This window comes from Haematobia irritans, chromosome 3 (genome assembly GCF_050003625.1).
Source record: "Haematobia irritans isolate KBUSLIRL chromosome 3, ASM5000362v1, whole genome shotgun sequence".
Lineage (NCBI taxonomy): Eukaryota > Metazoa > Arthropoda > Insecta > Diptera > Muscidae > Haematobia > Haematobia irritans.
The window spans coordinates 124,492,947-124,517,865 of record NC_134399.1 but is presented as its reverse complement, the minus strand read 5'-3'; the positions used below and the strand labels follow the sequence as shown (position 1 = coordinate 124,517,865).

Sequence of the window (24,919 nt, the reverse complement as noted above, 5' to 3'; positions counted from 1 at the left end):
GAATTCACTCTTCAGTTGTCAAAATGCCGTCCAAGCAAGAAGAGCAGCGTATCAAAATTTTGCTCGCGAATCGCGAAAATCCGAGCTACTCGCACGCAAAGCTGGCAAAATCGCTAAAAGTTGCCAAATCAACCGTTACAAATGTAATTAAAGTGTTTGGGGAACGTTTGTCGGCAGCCAGGAAGTCTGGATCGGGGGAAAATCGAAAACCGGAAGCCGCTGAGACGACAAAAAGAGTTGCCGGTAGTTTCAAACGAAACCCTAACCTCTCTCTCCGAGATGCCGCAAATAAGCTGGGTGTATCATCTACAACCGTGCATCGAGCCAAAAAACGAGCCGGACTATCGACTTACAAGAAGGTAGTGACTCCACATCGCGATGATAAACAAAATACGACGGCCAAAGCGCGATCCCGGAGGCTGTACACGACGATGCTGACGAAGTTTGAATGCGTGGTAATGGACGACGAAACCTACGTCAAAGCCGACTACAAGCAGCTTCCGGGACAGGAGTTTTATACGGCAAAGGGAAGGGGAAAGGTAGCAGATATTTTCAAGCACATAAAACTGTCAAAGTTCGCAAAGAAATATCTGGTTTGGCAAGCCATCTGTACCTGTGGCTTGAAAAGCAGCATTTTCATAGCTTCCGGGACTATCAACCAAGTAATTTGCGTGAAAGAGTGTTTGAATAAACGTCTGCTGCCTTTCCTGAAGAAACACGGTTGTTCCGTACTGTTTTGGTCGGATTTGGCATCTTGCCATTACGGTCAAAAGGCCATGGAGTGGTACGCCGCCAACAACGTGCAGGTGGTTCCCAAGGACCAGAGCTCCGCCCAATTGAGAAATACTGGGCTATTGTCAAGCGGAACCTAAAGAAGACCAAAAAAACTGCTAAGGACGAGCAGCAGTTCAAGGCAAACTGGCTTTATGCGGCGAAGAAGGTGGACAAGGCTGCTATAGATCCTTAGCAGTTTTTTTGGTCTTCTTTAGGTTCCGCTTGACAATAGCCCAGTATTTATCGATTGGGCGGAGCTCTGGCATGTTGGGAGGGTTCTTGTCCTTGGGAACCACCTGCACGTTGTTGGCGGCGTACCACTCCATGGCCTTTTTACCGTAATGGCTAGATGCCAAATCCGGCCAAAACAGTAGGGAACAATCGTGTTTCTTCAGGAAAGGCAGCAGACGTTTATTCAAACACTCTTTCACGTAAATTTCTTGGTTGGCAGTTCCGGAAGCTATGAAAATGCTGCTTTTCAAGCCACAGGTACAGATGGCTTGCCAAACCAGATATTTCTTTGCGAAATTTGACAGTTTTATGTGCTTGAAAATATCTGCTACCTTTCCCCTTCCTTTTGCCGTATAAAACTCCTATCCCGGAAGCTGCTTGTAGTCGGCTTTGGCGTAGGTTTCGTCGTCCATTACCACACAGTCAAACTTCGTCAGCATCGTCGTGTACAGCCTCCGGGATCGCGCTTTGGCCGTCGTATTTGGATTATCATCGCGATTTGGAGTCACTACCTTCTTGTAAGTCGATAGTCCGGCTCCTTTTTTGGCTCGATGCACGGTGTTAGATGATACACCCAGCTTATTTGCGGCATCTCGGAGAGAGAGGTTAGGGTTTCGCTTGAAACTATCGGCAACTCTCTTTGTCGTCTCAGCGGCTTCCGGTTTTCGATTTCCCCCCGATCCAGACTTTAATTACATTTGTAACGGTTGATTTGGCAACTTTTAGCGATTTTGCCAGCTTTGCGTGCGAGTAGCTCGGATTTTCGCGATGCGCGAGCAAAATTTTGATACGCTGCTCTTCTTGCTTGGGCGGCATTTTGACAAGTGACGAGTGAATTCCAAAATCAAAATAGGAGCAACATTCTACACACACACACCTTCAAAATGAGGGGTGTTCAGGTTTTTAAATGCAATATTGAAAGAAATACGTCAAGTTTATATTGACCAAATTTTGACCGTATCACCCTTTATAGCCGATTTCCAAAAATAATCTACCAATTTCTATACAAAATTTTTTCAAAATTTTATTACTATAGAAAATTTTGTCAAAATTTTATTACTGTTTTGTCACAATTTTATTAGTATATACTTGTTTTTAAAATGTAAATTTAAATCTCTTTTCAAGCCGAAAGTTTAAATTTAAGTACCAGGTTTGGGAGACCAATAATTTTTAACTAGCATATATTCCAAACACATTTTGCTTCAAGCAAAACATATCAAACATATTATGTTTCACTTAGGGCAGTGTAGGTAGAAAAAAAATTTAATGAAAATTTCTTTGTGTGGTTATATTTTTAAGGCGCCAATTGGTTACTTCCATTTTGAAATAAAGTTTCAATATTTCAGTTAATTTAAGAACAATTTCTTTAAATGAAAAATGTGTTTCTTTAAATAAGGGTTTGAAGGCCAAATTTGGGAAAATTGTGCTAAACATATATATGAGAGCTTTATCTAAATTTCATCCGATTTTTTCGCAATTCAATAACGTTCATCCTAGTACCAAACAAACACCATATATCAAATTCCATCAAAATCGATTAATAATTGCGACTAGAATCCTGCGAACAAGAAATACATGGACAGATTATTTTTTATACCCTAAACCACATAGCGATCAGGATATAAAATCAGAATCACCTTCTGAGGCGATTTAGTCATTGGTGTTCGTCCGTCCATCCGTTTGGGACACCAATGACTAGATCGCCTCAGAAAGTGATTCTGATTTTATATCCTGATCGCTATGTGGTTTAGGGTATAAAAAATAATTGTATGAATTACTTTTTTAATAAGAGCAATTCGTTTTTGTACCCACCACCATAAAATGTTGTGAGTCATGATATTTTCGTGAATCACGGTATTTTGCGTGGGTCACGACATTTTTGTTTGCGTTAGTGTGCGTGATTACATATTTTCTTTTCGTGAATGTGCTTGGGCGTGAGTCCCATCAAATAATATCGTGCGTGAGTAAGATTTTTCCGTCGTGAGTGTAAGTGAGTAAAATATTACTCACGTGCACACCTCTACTATATTGGTCCAGGTTTTGATATAGCCTCCATGGTTAGGTTAGGTGGCAGCCCGATGTATCAGGCTCACTTAGACTATTCAGTCCATTGTGATACCACATTGGTGAACTTCTCTCTTATCACTGAGTGCTGCCCGATGCCATGTTAAGCTCAATGACAAGGGACCTACTTTTTATAGCCGAGTCCGAACGGCGTTCCACATTGCAGTGAAACTACTTAGAGAAGCTTTGAAACACTCAGAAATGTCACCAGCTTTACTGAGGTGGGATAATCCACCGCTGAAAAACTTTGTGGTGTTCGGTCGAAGCAGGAATCGAATCCACGACGATGTGTATGCAAGGCGGGCATGCTAACCATTGCACCACGGTGGCTCCCAATTGCGACTAGAATCCTGCGAACAAGAAATACATGGACAGATTATTTTTTATACCCTAAACCACATAGCGATCAGGATATAAAATCAGAATCACCTTCTGAGGCGATCTAGTCATTGGTGTCCGTCCGTCCATCCGTTTGGGACACCAATGACTAGATCGCCTCAGAAAGTGATTCTGATTTTATATCCTGATCGCTATGTGGTTTAGGGTATAAAAAATAATTGTATGAATTACTTTTTTTAATAAGAGCAATTCGTTTTTGTACCCACCACCATAAAATGTTGTGAGTCATGATATTTTCGTGAGTCACGGTATTTTGCGTGGGTCACGACATTTTTGTTTGCGTTAGTGTGCGTGATTACATATTTTCTTTTCGTGAATTTGCTTGGGCGTGAGTCCCATCAAATAATATCGTGCGTGAGTAAGATTTTTCCGTCGTGAGTGTAAGTGAGTAAAATATTATTCACGTGCACACCTCTACTATATTGGTCCAGGTTTTGATATAGCCTCCATGGTTAGGTTAGGTGGCAGCCCGATGTATCAGGCTCACTTAGACTATTCAGTCCATTGTGATACCACATTGGTGAACTTCTCTCTTATCACTGAGTGCTGATTCCATGTTAAGCTCAATGACAAGGGACCTACTTTTTATAGCCGAGTCCGAACACTCAGGAATGTCACCAGCATTACTGAGGTGGGATAATCCACCGCTGAAAAAAGCAGGATCGAAGGAGGAATCGAATCCACGACCTTGTGTATGCAAGGCGGGCATGCTAACCATTGCACCACGGTGGCCCCCATATCAACCGGCCGCCCGATTTGGGTTCTTGGGATTTTAGAAACCGTAGCTTTATTCGATTTGTCTGAAATCTATAGGTATTTGAGGACCACAAATAGGTGTGCCAAATATGGTGTGTATCCAGGTTTTCATATAGCCCTCTTATAATCCGATTTCCCGATTTGACATCTTAGGCATGTACACACTGCAAGTGTTATCTGATTTGCTTGGAATTGAAAATCTAGAGACATTGAAGACATTTCATTTCGGGATTGAAAAAAAATATTTTTAATTAAACACACGCAGAGAAGGAATATAATCACCTCAACCATGTTTCAAGAGCAAAATGATATTTTTGGGTAGTGACCATGTAACATGTTTATGGCAAAAATGTTCTTTTCACGCCAAAAATAATATGCTTGCCGAAATCAGACACATAATCTCCGAGAAAATAACATGGTTGCGACAAACATGTTACATGGTCACCATTCAAAAATAACATTTTGCTCTTGAAACATGGTTGAGGTGATCATATTCCTTCTCTGGGTGCAGTACAGGTATTGAACATCGTATGACAATGAACTGCACACAGAGAAGGAATATAATCACCTCAAATATATTATAAGAGAAATATGATATTTTTGGATGGTAACATGTTTGTCCCAAAAATGTTGTTTTCTCGCCAAACATATAAATGGTTCCCGACATCAGTATACATACTTTTCGAGAAAATAACATGTTTCCGATAAAAATGTTACATGGAAACACACCGAAAATAACATTTTGCTCTTGAAACATGTTTGAGGTAATTATATATTTCTTCTCTGGTTGTGGGTACTCTTAGTAAGTTCAACCTTAAAGTCACCATTTACACTATAGGGTATACATCTGATTTCGCCTGATATTCTACATTCGATACGTAAATGAAGGTTACAAAAGTTTCAAGTCTGTGTTATTATTTATTAATTATTTACAGCTGTATATTTGTCCCTATAGAAATTAAAAAAAAAACAAGAGCATTTAAGCATCTGCTTTTATTGTTCAAGGGAATAATCAATATAAATGATTGAATATGGGTATAAAAAGACAGAAACTCCATAATCTGATTAACAGTTTATGGGATATTTTTGTGAATTTATTTCCCTTACAATGGCTAGTAAACAAATTTCTTTCACCGCATTGAGTAATTATTTTTGTTTTATTTTTTTTTTATAAAATGTTAAAAATATATGTATTTTTTCTTGTGCAGCTTCTTTTGTCATTCTATTTCAGTTATTGCGTTTTGCGGAGTCTCATGTTGCAAGCCAATCTTCAATTCTAGAGTTAGCATCAAATACCGAGAACTTGGAATATCCGCACTATGTGTTGCCAATCAATATGGCCAGGATGGCGTCCCACAGAAATCTACACAAATTGTCAACGAAGGCGTGGCCCAGTATAGGCGAGTAAAAGATCGAAATTTGACTGAGGCTCAATACATTTCAATATCAAATCGTATAGTGTCGGCTGCAATACCCCGAATGAAGGCTATTCATAAGAAATGTTCGAATACCGGTGATAACTATTCACCTTTAAATTCACCAATTTCAGGATTGCCTTTAGCCCTCACAGCCAGAATTTTTGTGAAGGTTGGTGAAATGATGACATGTGCAATGCAGAAAGGAAATGAGACAGCACGTAATAAAGTGGCCGCCTTATATGTTAAAGCTTTTAGGCGAGTTGCATCGGACCCCAGTAGTTACGATACTGGCATTCTTCTTAGACATAAAGCAAGATTGGTCATAGATTTGCATCGTTTGGTTCCGGAGTGCCGAATATTTAATATATAAAAAATGTTCAAATGTGTAAATTGTAATTGGAGTGTTTGCATGAGAATAATGTAAAATAGAGTGTGACTTATTTTCGTAAAGATTTTATATTAAAGAGAAACAATGACACTAACAGATTTTTGTTAACAAAAAAAATATTTGTGATCTGCCACCATCCTCATATAATAAGTTTGCTATACCGTTTATAACATATCGAAATATGGATTTTCGAAGTATCAGGGAGAAGTTCTATACACAACAAAAAAATATCACCAACATTTTTCCAACTAAAATTTTAATTGAATTTTATAAAATACTCAAGGGAAAATTTAATGGTTTAACAAATTTTTTAATTGAAACCAAAGTAAATCACAAAAATTAATGGTATCACTTAATTTGTATACCCTCCACCATAGGATGGGGGGTATATTAACTTTGTCATTCCGTTTGTAACACATCGAAATATTGCCCTAAGACCCCATAAAGTATATATATTCTGGGTCGTGGTGAAATTCTGAGTCGACCTAAGCATGTCCGTCCGTCCGTCTGTCTGTTGAAATCACACTAACTTCCAAGCGAAACAACCCAACAAAAAAAGAGCTTCCAAAAAAGTAGTTTGGATCCCCAATCTGTGATCCGGAAGTAGTGAAAACTTGGATCATCTTCAATAAATTCTACATGGGCTCGGCATAGGACGGAAGTATTCCCTTTTTGGAAGTTGTGCCCTGGAAGTTAATTTGAATGAAGAAATTTAAAAAGCGGAAAAAAATGTTGACCAGTTTCACTTTTTTTTTCATTCATATGTTTTATTACACAATTATTTTCCTATTATCTAATTTTTACAATTTAAAAAACTTTTTCGCTCCGACCAGGGGGTTGAACCTGGGTTTGCTGGCATCATAACAGAACGTCAATTCAAATTTTTGTGATATGATCGTAATACGACACCAAGGAATAACATTCTAATGGCTTCTCGAGATGTTCTTCATTAGTATAAATGAAAAACAAAGAAACGCAGGTTCAAACCTCACCAGCGGCATTTTTTTATCAAATATTTTTCTAAAAAAATATTTTTTTTGTATCATGCATCGTTTTTATTTTCGGCATATATTTTCGTATAAATATATTTTTTCCATTAAAAATAAAAAAAAAAAAAATCTCGTAATTTGCAAACCGTTCTCAAAAGAACTTCTATGGAAGCGAAGAAGTCCAATGGCACAGGTTCAAATCCCAGCGGGGATGAAATTTATTTTTTTTTTATTATTATTTTTTTACTTTTTTACTTTTTTATTAAATTTCTATTTTTTTAGTTTTTTTTTATTAGTTTTCTATTTTTTTGTAAAATTTAATTATCCAAAATTTGCTCTTAAAATAGCCTGATTGCGTTCTTTCTCATACTTGTCCACAAGGACTGCATCGGAAGTAGATAAAAATCATTGGGGGATCCCAAGATGCGCTTTAGAAGATATGTTTGTGCACTTGTCCACAAGGACTGCATCGGAAGTAGAAAAATTTTTGGGGGATCCTAAGATGCGCTTTAGAAGAAATGTTTGTGCACTTGTCCAAAAGGACTGCATCGGAAGTTGAAAAAAACTCGATGGGGGGTTCTGGGATGGACTTTACACGCAAAAAAATAATTCTTTCCTCCCAAACGAAATTTTAGACAAACAAAGTTCGTTTCTCATTTGCTTTTCGTTGAAAGGAAGTGTATTTGGAAGAAAAGTATATACTTTTTGTGATAAACGTTTCTTCTTTTCCAGGATGTAAAAGCAATTTCATAAAGACTAACTCAAAATTTTTTTTTTCTGGCTAATTGCATTTTCCCTCACATCTTTCTCACTTCCACGAAGTTTTTTAGTTCTTAGCACCTTTTTCTGTAATACAAACAATGTAGAAGAAATTATACGATTTTATAAATTTTTAAATTTTTTTTACCTTTCGCCTGGACTGAGAATCGAACCGCGGACCATGCAATTTGTAAGGCAGCACACTATCCACTGAGCTACGTAGCTGTTATTGTCATCAATAGCTAATTATCCATATAAGTTATATTAATATAGCATAGCTTGCGGCGCCCACGAGCCGTTTAAACAAAGTTTATTTAACAGAAAAATACATTTAGTTTGGGACCGTGGAGCAGTGGTTGCTACGTCGGACTTGCATGCCAAGGGTCGTGGGTTCGATCCCTGCTTCGACCAAACTTTTTTTTTTTTTTTTTTTACATATATTCCAGATATGGTCGGAAGATTCCGAAAAAATTTTCAACATTACATTCTACTATATTAAATTTTTACTATGAACTGTAAAATGTGTCTTATTAAAAACCTAAAGTAAGAAAAGAACATTGTTTGATATAAACGAAATGGACTGTGTTGTTGATTCAAAAATAACTCTTTTTATTGAAAAAATAAAAATTGTGTAACAAACGAATTTTTTTGGTGATAAAAGTGTATACTTTTCGAAGCAATTCAAAAAACTCTAACAAAAGAAAAACGTTTTCGGTACGTTACGGTACGTAAACGTTTTTTTTCTTTGCGTGTAAAAGAAATGTTTGTGGAAAAACTTCCAATTTTTTTTGCTGGGAAGCTATCGATTTGAAACTTGGCACAAGTAGTTGTTAATGACGTACTAGGTCGGATGGCATTGCAAATGGTTCACTTTTACATATAGCCCCCCATATAAACGGAGCCCCAGATTTGGCTTGCGGAGCCTCTAAGAGAAGCATATTTCAACCAATCTGGCAGAAATTTTGTAAATGGTGCTAGAATATGGTCTCTAACAAAAATGCAAAAATTGGTCCACATCGGTCCATAATTATATATGGCCTCCAAATAAACGGATCCTCAGATTTTGCTTGCGGAGCCTCAAAGAGAAGCAAATTTCATCCAATCTGGCTGAAATTAGGTAAATGGTGCCAGAATATGGTCTCTAACAAACATGCAAAAATTTGTCCATATCGGCCCATAATTATATATAGCCCCCATATTTGGCTTGCGGAGCGATCTGGCTGAAATTTGGTACATGGTGTTGGTATATAGTCTTTAACAACCATGCAAAAAGTGGTCCACATCGGTTCATAATTATATATAGCCCCCATATAAACCGATCCCCACATTTGGCTTGCGGAGCCTCAAAGAGCCTCAAAATTGGTCCACATCGGTCCATAATTATATATAACTGCCATATAAAACGATCCCCAGATTTGGCTTGCGGAGCCTCTAAGAGAAGTAAACTTCAACCGATCCGGCTGATATTTGGTACATGGCGTTGGTATATAGTCTCCAACATTCATGCAGAAATTGGTCTACATCGGTTCGTAATCATATATAGCCTACATATAAACCGATCCCCAGATTTGGCTTGCGTAGCCTCTAAGAGAACCGAATTTCATTCGATCCGGTCGAAACTTAGTACGTGGTGTTAGTATATGGTTTCTAACAACCATGCAAAAATTGGTCCATATGGGTTCATAATTATATACAGCCCCCATATAAACCGATCCCAAAATTCATCCGATCCGGTTGAAATTTGGTACATTGCGCTAGTATATGGCCCGTATCGATCTATATTATATACAGCCCCAAATAAACCGATCCCCAATCACAGAAAAATCACGATAGCCACTCGAGCCAAAAATAATCTACCAAAATGTTATTGCCATAGAAAATTTTGTCAATATTTTATATTTCTATAGGAAATATTGGCAACATTTTATTTCTTTAGAAAATTTTGTCAAAATTTTATTGCCATAGAAAATTTTGTCAAAATATAATTTCGATACAAAATTTTTGTCAAAAATTTATTTCTATAGAAAATTTTGTCAAAATTTTATTTCTTTAAAAAATTTGGTCAGAATTTTATTTCTTTAGAAAATTTTGTGTAAATGTTATTTCTATAGAAAATTTATGCAGCATCTCTTAGTTGGAGAGGAATATTTTGCAAAATCTTCCAAAACATCAAGAATTCTACCAATCTACCAAACAGTAAAAAAGCTGCCATTTTTGTTAGACTCGTGTTCATAATTGTATATTTATAGCCCCCAAAAACAGCGACCCCCATATTTCAATTCTGGCTGTATAATTACCGCACAAAAGTTCATATCGGTTCGTAATTATTTCTTCCCTACATATACCGGTCAAGAACTTATTATATACGTATTTAATCGACCTTTCTTTTGGTTAATATATATCCCGCATGGACTAACTTACAATTTAGAAGATGATGTTAAGAAGTTTTAAGATGCCTTGCCATCGGCCGCAACCCAAGTAATTCAATTGTGGGTGATCGTCTTTATTAGAAGTTTCTACGCAATGCATGGTGGAGGGTACATAAGATTCGGCCTGGCCGAACTTACGGCCGTATATATTTGTTTAATTTATCAATTAACTTTTTAATTGGAACAATTGATTTTTTAATGATTGACACTATAATTTCTGTAATTGAAGACAGAAATTATAGTATCAATCATTAAAAAATAAATTAAAAATTAATTGTGTCAATTACTTTCGTGGTTGAAAACAAACAATATTTTTTCTGTGTAGGAGTATGTACATTTGTCAACATATCTGTCCTGAAATTCATAGGACATATATGTTTTTTATATGCAAGCAGGCTTGAAGATGAACTATATCGGTTTATACAAACCGATCCCCTGATTTGGGGTCTTGAGTATTTGACAACACAATTTCTTTTAAATTTGCCTGAAACTAGAAATCTAGAAGTATTGTAGGTCCAAAACTACACTCAAATAAAAGTTTACTTAGATCCAAAGATTTTGACCTTCCCTTAAGGATTTTGGTATTGATTCCGAGCCAAAGATGCGCCTTCTTTAAAATAAAGAAAAGCGAATAAAATTAAAATTAGGATACACATCTCATTTATCAAATTTTCAGTTTCTTTTCGGTTCGGTTTCGGTTTTTTAGTAAAGGTACTCACGTACAAATCACGCTAAATGCTAGTTAAAAAATACAAATTATAACGGATACTTTAAAGTAAAAAATGTTTTCTTAATTCCAAAAAACTTTAAACCAAAGACGCTAAATCCTCAATACAAGTCTTAGCCTATATTTGAAGCGTTTTTATCTTAAATCTAAAGTTTCAATATTTCAGTTAATTTAAGGACAATTTCTTTAAATCAAAAATGTGTTTCTTTACTTTAAGGAAAATTAGCCTTAGTTCAAAGACATGGGACTTTAACGGAGTGATGCAAATTTACAAAATTTGTGTCCTAAATTTAATGAAAAAAATGTTTGAAGCAAAAATTATAAACTTTAAAATTTGTCCTTAATATTTTGTAAATTTCACATCCTAAAATTTAGGTTGCGTAATCTTTAATATCACGTAAATATTTTTTTTAGTGTAGGTTTGGTAAATATGTGTGTATCGGTCTAGGCTTTAGTATAGCCTTCAATTGACCGATCTCCTGATTTTACCCATAAAATTATAAATAAATAATCAATCCCACGGCGGCGGGTGCCATGCCATGTTTGGTGAGTCTTTTTGTATTGGTGGAGGTGCATCCCGCAGAGCCTTCTCCTCTTACTTTTGGTCCCAGCCTGGATAGAGAGAAACCCCGGACCATTGTGCTATGCAGTCTGTCGAAAGCTGATACACCCTCGTTCGGTTTCGATGAGATTTAATCGGTGCCTGGAGTAGGTGCACTTACGGATTTGCTCATACTGGCTACGTGGCAGCGACGTGATCACTCCGACATCTCTCGGAAAAAAATTCTCCGCCGCATTATCTTACACCCAACATTGTGGTTCGGAATTCGGAAAAGAGCATCGCTTTTGCAATTTAAGATTAGTGAGATTTTAGACTTAATGAATCTGAAGAGAATCAGAGCCACGGTGATCCAAGAGACAAAGGTGAATGACACCTGTTGCATGTTCCATTGTGATGGATAAAATGTGCTACATAAGGATCGCCCAAGAAGTGGAGGTTGTGGCCTGGCTTTCAAATTACAACGTTCTGCGCAGTATAGACCTATCTCACCTGTGCCAGACACTAGTGACCCCTACATGGAATATATGGAGGTAGTAGTCAAGTTTGGGGCAACCGAGATAGGGCTTTACAACGTGTACATAGTGACGGTTGGTAGCTGTGCTCCAGGTTATAGCCTAAAAATTGAGTGGCTGTTGAGTGGGCATAACCGATTGGTGACCACAGAGGCATAGCTTTGGCGGAGCAGATAGCTGACTGCACATTTTGCATGATAAGCGAAGAGGCCTCCGTGAGAATTATGGTTGATTGCATCAGTTCGCCAGATAAATTTTTCGCGTCATTTGGTCTGATAAATGACGTATCCTGGCAACCCGTCTTTTCACTGGATCCGACTTCCTCCCTATAATTATCACCATTAACCGACTCTCCGATTTCATATTGTCTGAATGCAGCATATTTATTAAGCAAAAGATAACCAACTGAGAAGGCTTCAGAGAATACACAGATCGCCGTTTCAGTGAGCTCCCTACCCCGCCCCATGTTCATGTTGCCCAGAGGCAGGCCATTCTCGTCGCTGGTCATGCTAACCCTGCTTATCCTAGAATCTAGGAACTGAATCTAGAGATTAGTAAGATAGTCAACAGGCGCAAGCGGAATACATGGTTAGAGCACCTAAGGCAATGTAACTTAGGCACAGTACACATAAAGAAAATTTCATTAAAATTGAGCTAACGAAATTTTTTATTGATATAACGAAACATTTTCATTAATACAATGAAATGAATGAAACTTTACGTTGATTAACATAAAATTCGTTATAATAACGAAAAATTTCGTTATATTAACGAATTTGTTTCATTGGCTCTACGCCTGCTGATCCTAGAATCTAGGAACTGAATCTAGAGATTAGTAAGATAGTGAACAGGCACAAGCGGAACACATGGTTAGAGCACTTACGGCAATGTAACTTAGGCGCAGTACACACAAAGAAAATTTCATTAAAATTTTGCAAACGAAATTTTTTATTGATATAACGAAACATTTTCATTAATACAATGAAAATATTCGTTATTAGTATGAAACTTTACGTTGATTAACATTAATAATAACGAACGAAATTATAATAACGAAAAATTTCGTTACATTAACGAATTTGTTCCATTGGCTCAAACTATTTCTATCAGTGTACCAGGCAAGTCTGATCAGCATTCAAGAGGATACTGTATCTGAAGCGGTGAGAAGCCACAAGATTAATCTTGTTTTCGTATTCCGACAACCGCCCTTAGCACCGGAGGTAGTTTTGTCCCAGCTAAGATCAGGCAAGTGCAGCCGCCTCAATTCCTATACCAGTGAACGATAGCAGCATAGCTGTAGTGTGTCCCATCTGTACCCAAGGGCCACATACCGCAATTAAATTAATTGATCCAATCAGTTTTTAATTGAAATGTCTTCAATCACAGAAATGAAAATTTGTTGATTAAATTAAAATTTTAATTGAATAGTTTTGGAAATTCAATTAAAATTTTAATTAGGAACATTTCGATGAAAATTGTTTCTCTGTACAAGCAGCAATTTTTATTCGATTAGTCTAGCTTTAGGTTGACATCCCAACATTCAAGTTTCAGATTTCAGAAATTTTCAATAGATATTACCGAGATGGCATCTTTAATTGGAGAATATATATTTTTCACTGCATATACAATTGAATCCGGCTTCGGTTATATTTAATCCGGTTTATTCGTACATTAGCTAATTGGCTGCAAATCATCGAAACATTGAACGAAATTAATCAATATTTATTTTGTACACAGAACAAAAATCCGATGTTAACCTAATGCTAAAATTAAATCAACTGCATTTTGTGTGTTTATACCCTCTACCATAGGAGGGGGGTAAATTAACTTTGTCATTCCGTTTGTAACACATCGAAATATTGCTCTAAGACCCCATAAAGTATATATATTCTGGGTCGTGGTGAAATTCTGAGTCGATCTAAGCATATCCGTCCGTCCGTCCGTCTGTTGAAATCACGTAACATAACCCCCATATAAACCGATCCCCAGATTTGGCTTGCGGAGGCTCAAAGAGAAACAAATTTCATCCGATCCGGCTGATATTTGGTGCATGATGTTGGCATATGGTCTGTAACAACCATGCAAAAATTGGTCCACATCGGTTCATAATTATATATAGCCCCCATATAAACCGATCCCCAGATTTGGATTGCGGAGCGTCTAAGAGAAGTAAATTTCATCCGATCCGGTTGAAATTTGGAACATGGTGTTAGTATATGGTATCTAACAACCGTGCCAGAATTGATCCATATCGTTCCATATAGTTATATATAGCCGATCCCCAATCACACAAAAATTGGTCTATATCGGTTTATAATCATGGTTGCCACTCGAGCCAAAAATAATCTACCGAAATTTTATTTCTATAGAAAATTTTGTCAAAATTTTATTTCTATAAAAAATTTTGTTAAAATTTTATTTTTATAGACAATTTTTTTTTTAAATTTCATTTCTATAGAAAATTTAGTCAAAACTTTATTTCTATAGAAAATTTTGTCAAAATTTTATTTCTATAGAAAATTTTGTCAAAATTTTATTTCTATAGAAAATTTTGTTAAAATTTTATTCCTATGGAAAATTTTGTCAAACTGAATTATATACGCATTTAATTTAATATATACCACGTATGGGCTTACTTACAATTTAGAAGACGGTGGTTTTAAGATGCCTTGCTATTGGCAAGCGTTACCGCAACCCAAGTAATTCGATTGTGGTGTTTAGAAGAAGTTTCTACGCAATCCATGGTGGGTACATAAGCTTCGGCCTGGCCGAACTTACGGCCGTATATACTTGTTTTAGTTAATTTTTAAAAATTTTAATACTAGTTCATTTACATTTTCTTTACCTCAAGTATGTCTCAAGAATTTTTCGAATGATCCTTTAAATGAGTTCCAAGTTAACAACAGCAGAAGCTCAATTTTTTCTGTGTACAAATTTCTAAGTTAAGAAATTCATACTTGAATAAAACAAGTACTCAAGCATCTAATTTAATTTTAGGAATGACAATTAAATTGGTCGGTTAAGAGTATAAAAATATCACAATTCTGTGAAACCCAATTAAATTACTTTTGAATTTCATTTGGTATAAAAGATCCAACGGAAACATTATGGTTCAAAATAGCTTTTATAAAATAGGTAAATTATTTAAACAAAATAAATTTTCTTCTTTTTGTACTAAATTTTTTTGCGTTTCTTTAGTATCATTCCTAGTTGTTTTCTCCTTATTGTCACAATGCCAAGCTGATGTCGTTGGAAAGTCGGTGATGTTGGAACTGGCAAAACATTACAAAAATCTTGGAAACACCGCCATATGCATAGCCGATCTATTCGATGATGTCGCTGTTCAAGCAAATACCGGTCATGTCATTGATGGTGGAATAGGTCAATTGAAAAACTACAAAGATAAATCTTTAACTAATGAGGAACCCATAAACATTTCAATTGCTATTGCTAGCACTGCAACTAGCCACTTGCAAAAAGTCCATGAGAAATGCTCCAATGTTGGTGAACATTATGAACCTACAAATACACCACCAGCCGGTTTGAGTTTATCCAAGTCTGCCCAAGTTTTTGTAGAAGCTAGCAAAGCCTTGACGTGTGTAGTACAGAGTGGAGATGCTGAAACTTTGGATAAAGTACCTGCTTTCTTTGGCAAGTTAATCAAAAGTTTAGCCACCGATAATGGTTCAGCTTTGGAAATTCTATTTAGACATGAAACTATTTTGACCAATGATTTGAAGGGATTGATCGCTGTTTGCTAAATTTATAGTGACCAAATAAAAGCAAAAAAAAAAAAAAAAAACAATAAACAAATACACGATTTACTTACGTGGTTTTACCGTCCCTTGTCATTGTGGTAAATATAGAATCGAGCGGTACTCATTGTAAGACGAAAATTCACCACTTGTGGCCAAAAATAATCAACATTTTATTTATATAGAAAACTCTGTCAACATTTTATTTCTATAGAAAATTTAGTAAAAATTTTCTTTCTATAGAAACTTTAGTCAAACTTTTATGTCTATAGAGATTTTGGTAAAAATTTAGTTTTATAGAGAAAAAATTATTGCTATAGAAAATGTTGTTTAAGTTTTATTTCTATAGAAATTTTTGTCAAACTGCTATTTCTACACCCTCAAACAAAATCGCTTCTCTAACATATGTTCCAAACATATTTTGCAGGAAGCACATATATTATTGGATATTGCCGAAACATTATTATGTTTGTTTTATGTGAACATATTATATGTTTGGAAGCATTTTGAGCCAAAAAATATTATATGCTTGGAAGAATTTTCTCCCTAAGAAGGTTGTGCTCATTCCCTCACATAATTTTCAATTCCACGAAATTTTTAGTTCTTGGCACCTTTTTCTGTAATACAAATAATGTTGAAGAAATTATTTTTTTATAATTTTTAATTTTATATTTTTTTTATACCCACCACCATAGAATGGTGACGGGGTATAATAAGTTTGTCATTCCGTTTGTAACGCATCGAAATATCGATTTCCGACTATATAAAGTATATATATTCTTGATCAGGGAGAAATTCTAAGACGATATAAGCATGTCCGTCTGTCTGTCTGGCTGTCTGTTGTAATCACGCTACAGCATTCAATAATGGAGCTATCGTCCTGAAATTTGGCACAGAATCGTCTTTTGTCTGCGCGCAGGTCAAGTTCGAAGATGGGCTATATCGGGCCATGTTTTAGTATAGCCCCCATATAAACCGACCTCCCGATTTGGGGTCTTTCGCTTATAGAAACCGTAGTTTTCATCCAATTTGCGCGAAATTGAAAATCTAGAGATATTTTGGGACCTTGAAGAGGTGTGCCAAAAATGGTGAGTGTCGGTCCATGTTTTGGTATAGCCCCCATATAAACCGACCTCCCGATTTGGGGTCTTTCGCTTATAGAAACCGTAGTTTTCATCCAATTTGCGCGAAATTGAAAATCTAGAGATATTTTGGGTCCTTGAAGAGGTGTGCCAAAAATGGTGAGTGTCGGTCCATGGTTTGGTATAGCCCCCATATAAACCGATCTCCCGATTTGGGTCTTTCGCTTATAGAAACCGTAGTTTTCATCCAATTTGCGCGAAATCTAGAGATATTTTGGGACCTTGAAGAGGTGTGCCAAAAATGGTGAGTGTCGGTCCATGTTTTGGTATAGCCCCCATATAAACCGACCTCCCGATTTTACTTCTTGGGCTTATAGAAACCGTAGTTTTTATCCAATTTGCCTGAAATTGGAAATCTAGAGGTATTTTTGGGCCATAAAGAGGTGTGCCGAAAACGGTTAGTATCGGTCGGTATTTTAGTATAGCCCCCATAAGAACGATTTCCCGATTTAACTCCTTAGGTTTCTAGAAACCGTAGTTTTTATCCGATTTGCCTGAAATTGTAAATATTCTCGTATTTAAGGCTCACAAAAACGTGTATCGGATTAAGTTTTTATCGGTCCATTTGGTAATGCCTCCATATAGACCAATTTCACTTCTTGTGAGTATAGAAGGCGCACTGATCATGAACATTGCTTGAAACTCAATGTAAAATTTCCAGATTTTATTTTTCGGGTGAAAATCTACAGATTTAAAATTTCAAATCAAGACGTTATTTTATAATTTTCTTGCACACTTACAAGAGATGTTAATGATTCCTCTAAAACTCAAACAAAAATGGTTCTTATAAATCCAGAATCTGATATAGTCCTCATAGGTGAAATCTTTAAATGTATCTTCGGGAAGTGTCCTCAAGTCCTCAAGCCCTCCTGAAATTTCAAAGGAAATCCTAATATTTGGTTCATGGTGGTGGGTATTTTAGATTCGGCCCGGCCGAACTTACTGCTGTATATACTTGTTTAAATTTTACCTTTCGCCTGGACGGAGAATCGAACCGGGAACCATGCAATTTGTAAGCCAATACACTACCACTGGGCTACGTAGCTGTTATAGTCACCAATAGACAATTATAAGTTACATTTATATAGCATCCCAGCAAAAAAAGCGTCGCCAGAAAAGTAGTGAAAATTTTCTTTTTGGATTCGGAAGTGGTGCAAAATTGGCGCAGAAGCGATGATTTTAACATGAGCCATCGTGGTGCAATGGTTAGTATGCCCGCCTTGCATACACAAGGTCGTGGGTTCGATTCCTGCTACGACCGAACACCAAAAAAGTTTTTTCAGCGGTGGATTATCCCACCTCAGTAATGCTGGTGACATTTCTGAGGGTTTAAAAGCTTCTCTAAGTGGTTTCACTGGAATGTGCAACGCCGTTCGGACTCGGCTATAAAAAGGAGGTCCCTTGTCATTAAGCTTAACATGGAATCGGGCAGCACTCAGTGATAAGATAGAAGTTCACCAATGTGGTATCACAATGGACTGAATAGTCTAAGTGAGACTGATACATCGAGCTGCCACATAACCTAACCTAACCTAACATGGACTTGTCATAGGATGGAAGTCCTCCATATCAACTGCCGTTGCACTGAATTTGCATCACTTCTTAAGGTGTGATGCGCATCCAGTGATTTGGATGTGAATAAAGAAATTTTGTGATATTTTTACAAATAAATAATTTTTATAATTTTTGTATGATTTTTAACGCATTATAACGCTTGTCTGGAACGTTTGATATCAAATATTTTTAAAAATTCGCAATTTTTCTAGAAAGGATTTAGCATTTTTTTTCGACAAAATTTAAATAATATGCACTATTATATTAATTTTTAATCTGTTTCTAACCCATTTGAAACAATAAAATTTTAAATTTCCCATTAAAAATATGAAAAAATCGAGTTATAAACAAGTAAGGAAAGTCTAAAGTCGGGCGGGGCCGACTATATTATACCCTACACCACCTTGTAGATCTAAATTTTCGATACCATATCTCATCCGTCAAATGTGTTGGGGCTATATATAAAGGTTTGTCCCAAATATATACATTTAAATATCACTCGATCTGGACAGAATTTGATAGACTTCTACAAAATCTATAGACTCAAAATTTAAGTCGGCTAATGCACTAGGGTGGAACACAATGTTAGTAAAAAAAAAATATGGGAAACATTTAAATCTGGAGCAATTTTAAGAAAACTTCGCAAAAGTTTATTTATGATTTATCGCTCGATATATATGCATTAGAAGTTTAGGAAAATTAGAGTCATTTTTACAACTTTTCGACTAAGCAGTGGCGATTTTACAAGGAAAATGTTGGCATTTTGACCATTTGTGTCGAAATCAGAAAAACATATATATGGGAGCTATATCTAAATCTGAACCGATTTCAACCAAATTTGGCACGCATAGCTACAATGCTAATTATACTCCCTGTGCAAAATTTCAACTAAATCGGAGCAAAAAATTGGCCTCTGTGGTCATTTGAGTGTAAATCGGGCGAAAGCTATATATGGGAGCTATATCTAAATCTGAACCGTTTTCAACCAAATTTGACACGCATAGCTACAATTCTAATTCTACTCCCTGTACAAAATTTCAACTAAATCGGAGCAAAAAAATTGGCCTCTGTGGGCAAATGAGTGTAAATCGGGCGAAAGCTATATATAGGAGCTATATCTAAATCTGAACCGATTTGGCTGATATTTTGCAAGTTTTTCGAGACTCATAAAATATTCGGATGTACGGAATTTGAGGAAGATCGGTTGATATACACCCCAATTATGACCAGATCGGTGAAAAATATATATGGCAGCTATATCTAAATCTGAACCGATTTTTTCCAAAATCAATAGGGATCGTCTGTGAGCCGAAACAGGACCCTATACTAAATTTTAGGACAATCGGACTAAAACTGCGAGCTGTACTTTGCACACAAAAATACATCAACAGACAGACGGACAGACACACAGACAGACAGACAGACGGACATCGCTAAATCGACTCAGAATTTAATTCTAAGACGATCGGTATACTAAACGATGGGTCTCAGACTTTTCCTTCTTGGCGTTACATACAAATGCACAAACTTATTATACCCTGTACCACAATAGTGGTGAAGGGTATAAAAAGTAACTCAAATGAACTTCCTGTGCAGTTAAAATAAAGAACATCTTTGGGAGGACATTTTTGGAAGTGCTTTAAAGTTGTGCCTTAAGAAGAACTTCCAAATTTTTTTGCGGGGATAGTTTGCAGCGCCCACCAGCCCATGCAAACATAACATTATTTAACATTATATTATTAGCATACGTTCCGATTTCTTTTAACGAACCAAGAAAAAAAATTGTGCCCATAATGCCAAAATGATAAACAAAACACATGTCCACACATACATAAAATGCTGCTCTCAAGACGAAAACACACGCTGTTTCTTTTTCAAATGTCCATTCTCTTGGTTCCGAATGTCTATTCTCTTTACTCCGAATACTCATTCTAATATTCAAATTAAATAATATTTAGACTTAAGCATATCAAATTTTTGGCCTTATCATAAAACAGTTTTCCGAAACAACATACAAGCGGTTTCACAGAAATTGCTCACTTTTCATTCTCTCGCTGTGTTATGTTGATATCTTTCGTCAACCTTCCCGGTTTCCATCTCTATTTCTTTCTCTATACTCTCTCTCTGTCGCTCTCTGAATAAAATATCACAACATATATATGTTTACTCGAAATTTGTAAATTTATATATGTTTACATTCACACATATTATTTTTATAAAACATTCATGCCCCAAACATAATATATTCTAACATATTAACAAGATGTCCCAAACATTTAGTGTTAGTTTAGGAACATTACATGTTTGCACTTAAATATATTGTGTTTAAAAATTGTGCCCGAAACACATTTTGTTTATATCGGAACATATGAAAAACATATTTTTCTAACAGTGTATAGACAATTTTATCAAAAAAATTTTTTTATACCCACCACCATAGGATGGGGGCTATATTAACTTTGTCATTTCGTTTGTAACACATCGAAATATTGCTCTAAGACCCATTTAAGTGTATATATTCTGGGTCGTGGTGAAATTCTGAGTTGATCTGAGCATGTCCGTCTGTTGAAATCACTCTAAATTCCGAACGAAACAAGCTATCGACTTCAAACTTGGCACAAGTAGTTGTTATTGATGTAGGTCGGATGGTATTGCAAATGAGCCATATCGGTCCACTTTTACGTATAGCCCCCATATAAAGGGACCCCCAAATTTGGCTTGCAGACTCTCTAAGAGAAGCAAATTTCATCCGACCCGGCTGAAATTTGGTACATGGTGTTAGTATATGGTCTCTAACATGTATGCAAAAATTGGTCCACATCGGTCAATAATTATATATAGCCCCCATATAAAGCGATCCCCCGATTTGGCTTTCGGAGCCTCTAAGAGAAGCAAATTTCATCCGATCCGGCTGAAATTTGGTACATGGTGTTAGTATATGGTCTATAATGACCATGCAAAAATTGGTCCACATCTGTCCATAATTATATATAGCCCCCATATAAACCGATCCCCAGATTTGACCTCCGGAGCCCCTTGGAAGAGCAAAATTCATCCGATTCGGTTGAAATTTGGTACGTGATGTTAGTATATGGTATCGAACAACCATGCAGGAATTGGTTCATATCAGTCTATAATTATATGTAACCACCATATAAACCGATCCCCAGATTTGACCTCCGGTGCCTTTTGGAGAAGCAAAATCATTCGATCTGGTTGAAATTTGGTACGTGGTTGTAGTATATGATATTTAACAACCATGCCAAAAGTTGGTCCATATCAGTCCATAATCATATATAGCCCCCATATAAACCGATCCCGAGATTTGGTTTTAGAGCCTCTTGGAGGAGCAAATTTCATCCGAGTCAGTTTAAATTTGGTACATTGTGCTGGTATATGGCCGTTAACAATCATGCCTAACTAGGTCCATATCGGTCTATAGTTATATATAGCCCCCATATAAGCAACTCACCGTTCAAAAGTCCATATCGATTCGTAATTATTTGTAGACTTACCTAGATATACCGTGTTTGTCTAATATATACCACGTATGGACTAATTCACAATTTACACGCAAAAAAATAATTCTTTCCTCCCAAACGAAATTTTAGACAAACAAAGTTCGTTTCTCATTTGCTTTTCGCTGTAAGGAAGTGTATTTGGAAGAAAAGTATATACTTTTTGTGATAAACGTTTATTCTTTTCCAGGATGTAAAAACCATTTCATAAAGACTAACTCAAAAAAATTTTTTTCTGGCTAATTGCATTTTCCCTCACATCTTTCTCACTTCCACGAAGATTTTTAGTTCTTAGCACCTTTTTCTGTAATACAAACAATGTAGAAGAAATTATACGATTTTATAAATTTTTAAAATTTGTTTACCTTTCGCCTGGACGGAGAATCGAACCGCGGACCATGCACTTTGTAAGCCAACACACTAACCACTGAGCTATGTACCTGTTATGGTCATCAATAGATAAATATCCATATAAGTTATATTTATATAGCATAGCTTGCGGCGCCCACGAACCGAATAAACAAAGTTTATTTAACAGAAACAAACATTTAGTTTGGCACCGTGGAGCAGTGGTTGCTACGTTTGACTCTCATGCCAAGGGTCGTGGGTTCGATTCCTGCTTCGACCAAAGTTTTTTTTTTTTTTTTTACATACATTCTACATATGTTCGGAAGATTCCGAAAAAAATGTTCAACATTACATTGTACTATATTAAATTTTGAACTGTAAAATGTGTTTTATTAAAGACCAAAAGTCAGAAAAGAACAGTGTTTGATATAAACGAAATGGACTCTGTTGTTGTTTCAAAAATAACTTTTTTTATTGAAAAAATAAAAACTTTGTAACAAACGATTTTTTTTGGTGATAAAAGTTTAAAATTTTCGAAGCAATTCAAAAAACTCTAACAAAAGAAAAACGTTTTCGGTACACGTTTTCCAAACGTTTTTTTTTCTTTGCGTGTAGAAAACGATTTGAGATACCACAACCTAAGTAATTCGATTGTGGATGACAGTCTCTCGTAGAAGTTTCTACGCTATCCATGGTGGAGGGTACATAAGATTCGGCCTGGCCGAACTTACGGCCATATATACTTGTTTATAGAAAATTTTGTCAAAAATTATTTCTTTAGAAAATTTTATCAAAATTTTATTTCTATAGAAAATTTTTTCAAAATTTTATTTCGTTGTTGTTGTTTTTGATTTCAGCTAAACTACAAGTGTAGCTTAACCAACAGAGGAAAATAATGTTTGTCAAATTGATTTGGACAAAGCCCTATAGACTGCAAGATGGTTGGATGGACGCACGTATCGGAATTACCACATTCCTCATTAGCATCCTCTACTTGCAGCAAAACTATCAACCAATTATCAGAATAAATTTAGGCAGTTCATTAAACCCAACAATGAACCACACTTGAAACTTTCCAAAAAAGGTTTACATGATAGCCAGCTTTTGCCGAAATAAATTCGTACAAACATGTTTCTTTTCCATTGCCACCGTCAAATCGTCGATTTGAGTGCAGTTGGCTGGGTTTATTTTGAGCGTGCTTCCTCTTTCTTCCATTTTATTTCTATAGGAAATGTTGTCAAAATTTTATTACTATAGGAAATTTTGCCAAAAATTATGTCTTTTGAAAATTTTGCAAAAATTTTAATCTTTACACTGTAAAAAATATTGACCTAATATGGAAGATTATGCAACTTAAATTTTAAGACTCGAAATTTACGCAATGCTAAGGACAAAATTTTTTAAAATAATGACATTTTAATTAAAAGAAAGTTTATAATCCTTTCACCAAATTATTTTTTCATTAAATTTAGGATACAAATCTTGAAAGTTTGCGTCCCTCTGTTGAAGTTGTAGATCTTTGAAGTAAGGCAAATGTTCCTTAAAATAAAGAAAAATATTTTTAATTAAAAGAAATCGTCTTTAACTCAACTGACATATTGAATTTTTAAATTTAAGATAAAAACGCTTCAAATATAGACTAAGATTTATTTTAAGGATTTTCATCTTTGGTTTAAAGTTTTTGTTTTTTTGCATTAAGAAACCCGTTTTTACTTGGCATTATTTGGATTTTGAAACTGGAATTTGTTTGTACATGAATACCTTTAATAAAATTGCGATATTTTATATAAATATATTTATAGTATAAAAATTCGATAAATGAGATCTGTATCCAATTTTAATTTTATTGATCCTAGATTTAAAGTCAGGAAGGTCCATAAAAAATGTCTTTATTTTAAAGAAGCCACATCTTTGGCTCGGAATCAATACCAAAATCCTTAAAGGAAGGTCAAAATCTTTGGATCCAAGTAAACTTTTTTTTGAGTATAGGAAATTTTGTCAAAATTAATTTTTATAGGATTTTTTTTTTCACAATTTTATTTCTATAGCAAAATTTGACAAAATTTTATTTCTATAACAATTTTGTCAACATTTTATTTCTATAGAACATTTTAACAACATTTTATTTCTATCGAAAATTTTGTCATAATTTCATTTCTATAGAAAAGTTTGACAAAATTCTATTGTTATAACAAATTTTGTCAACATTTTATTTCTATAGGAAATTTTGTGTAAATTTTATTTCTATAGAAAATTTTGTGTAGATTTTATTTCTATAGATTTTTTTTTCAAAATTTTATGTCTGTAGAATTTTTTGACATTTTTTTTCAAATTTTCTATTTCTATAGAAAATTTTATCAAAATTATATTTCTATGGAAAATTTTGTCAAAATTTTATTTTTATAGAAAATTTTGTCAAAATTTTATTTTTATAGAAAATTTTGTCAAAATTTAATTTAAAATTTTACATAATTTTATTTCTATAATGACTTTTGTCAACATTTTATTTCTATAGAAAATTTAATCAAAATTTCATTTCTGTAGAAAAGTTTGACCATAAGTTATTTCTATAGAAAATTTCGTCAAAATTTTAT

At 35.2% G+C, this 24,919-nt stretch overlaps 1 protein-coding gene across 1 annotated transcript; it reads left to right on the top strand.

Moving 5' to 3' along the window:
- The first annotated feature begins 5,283 nt into the window (after positions 1-5,283).
- LOC142229405 (uncharacterized) lies at positions 5,284-6,124 on the top strand. The gene is made up of 2 exons (XM_075299959.1): positions 5,284-5,366; positions 5,433-6,124. The coding sequence occupies exon 2, from the start codon at positions 5,704-5,706 to the stop codon at positions 6,010-6,012; it is 309 nt and encodes a 102-aa protein (XP_075156074.1). The 5' UTR covers positions 5,284-5,366; positions 5,433-5,703; the 3' UTR covers positions 6,013-6,124.
- Positions 6,125-24,919: the final 18,795 nt, after the last annotated feature.

What these genes read in the sequence shown, in the direction of transcription:
- LOC142229405 (XM_075299959.1), top strand. Translation starts at nt 5,704, where the DNA reads ATGAAGGCTATTCATAAGAAATGTTCGAATACCGGTGATAACTATTCA.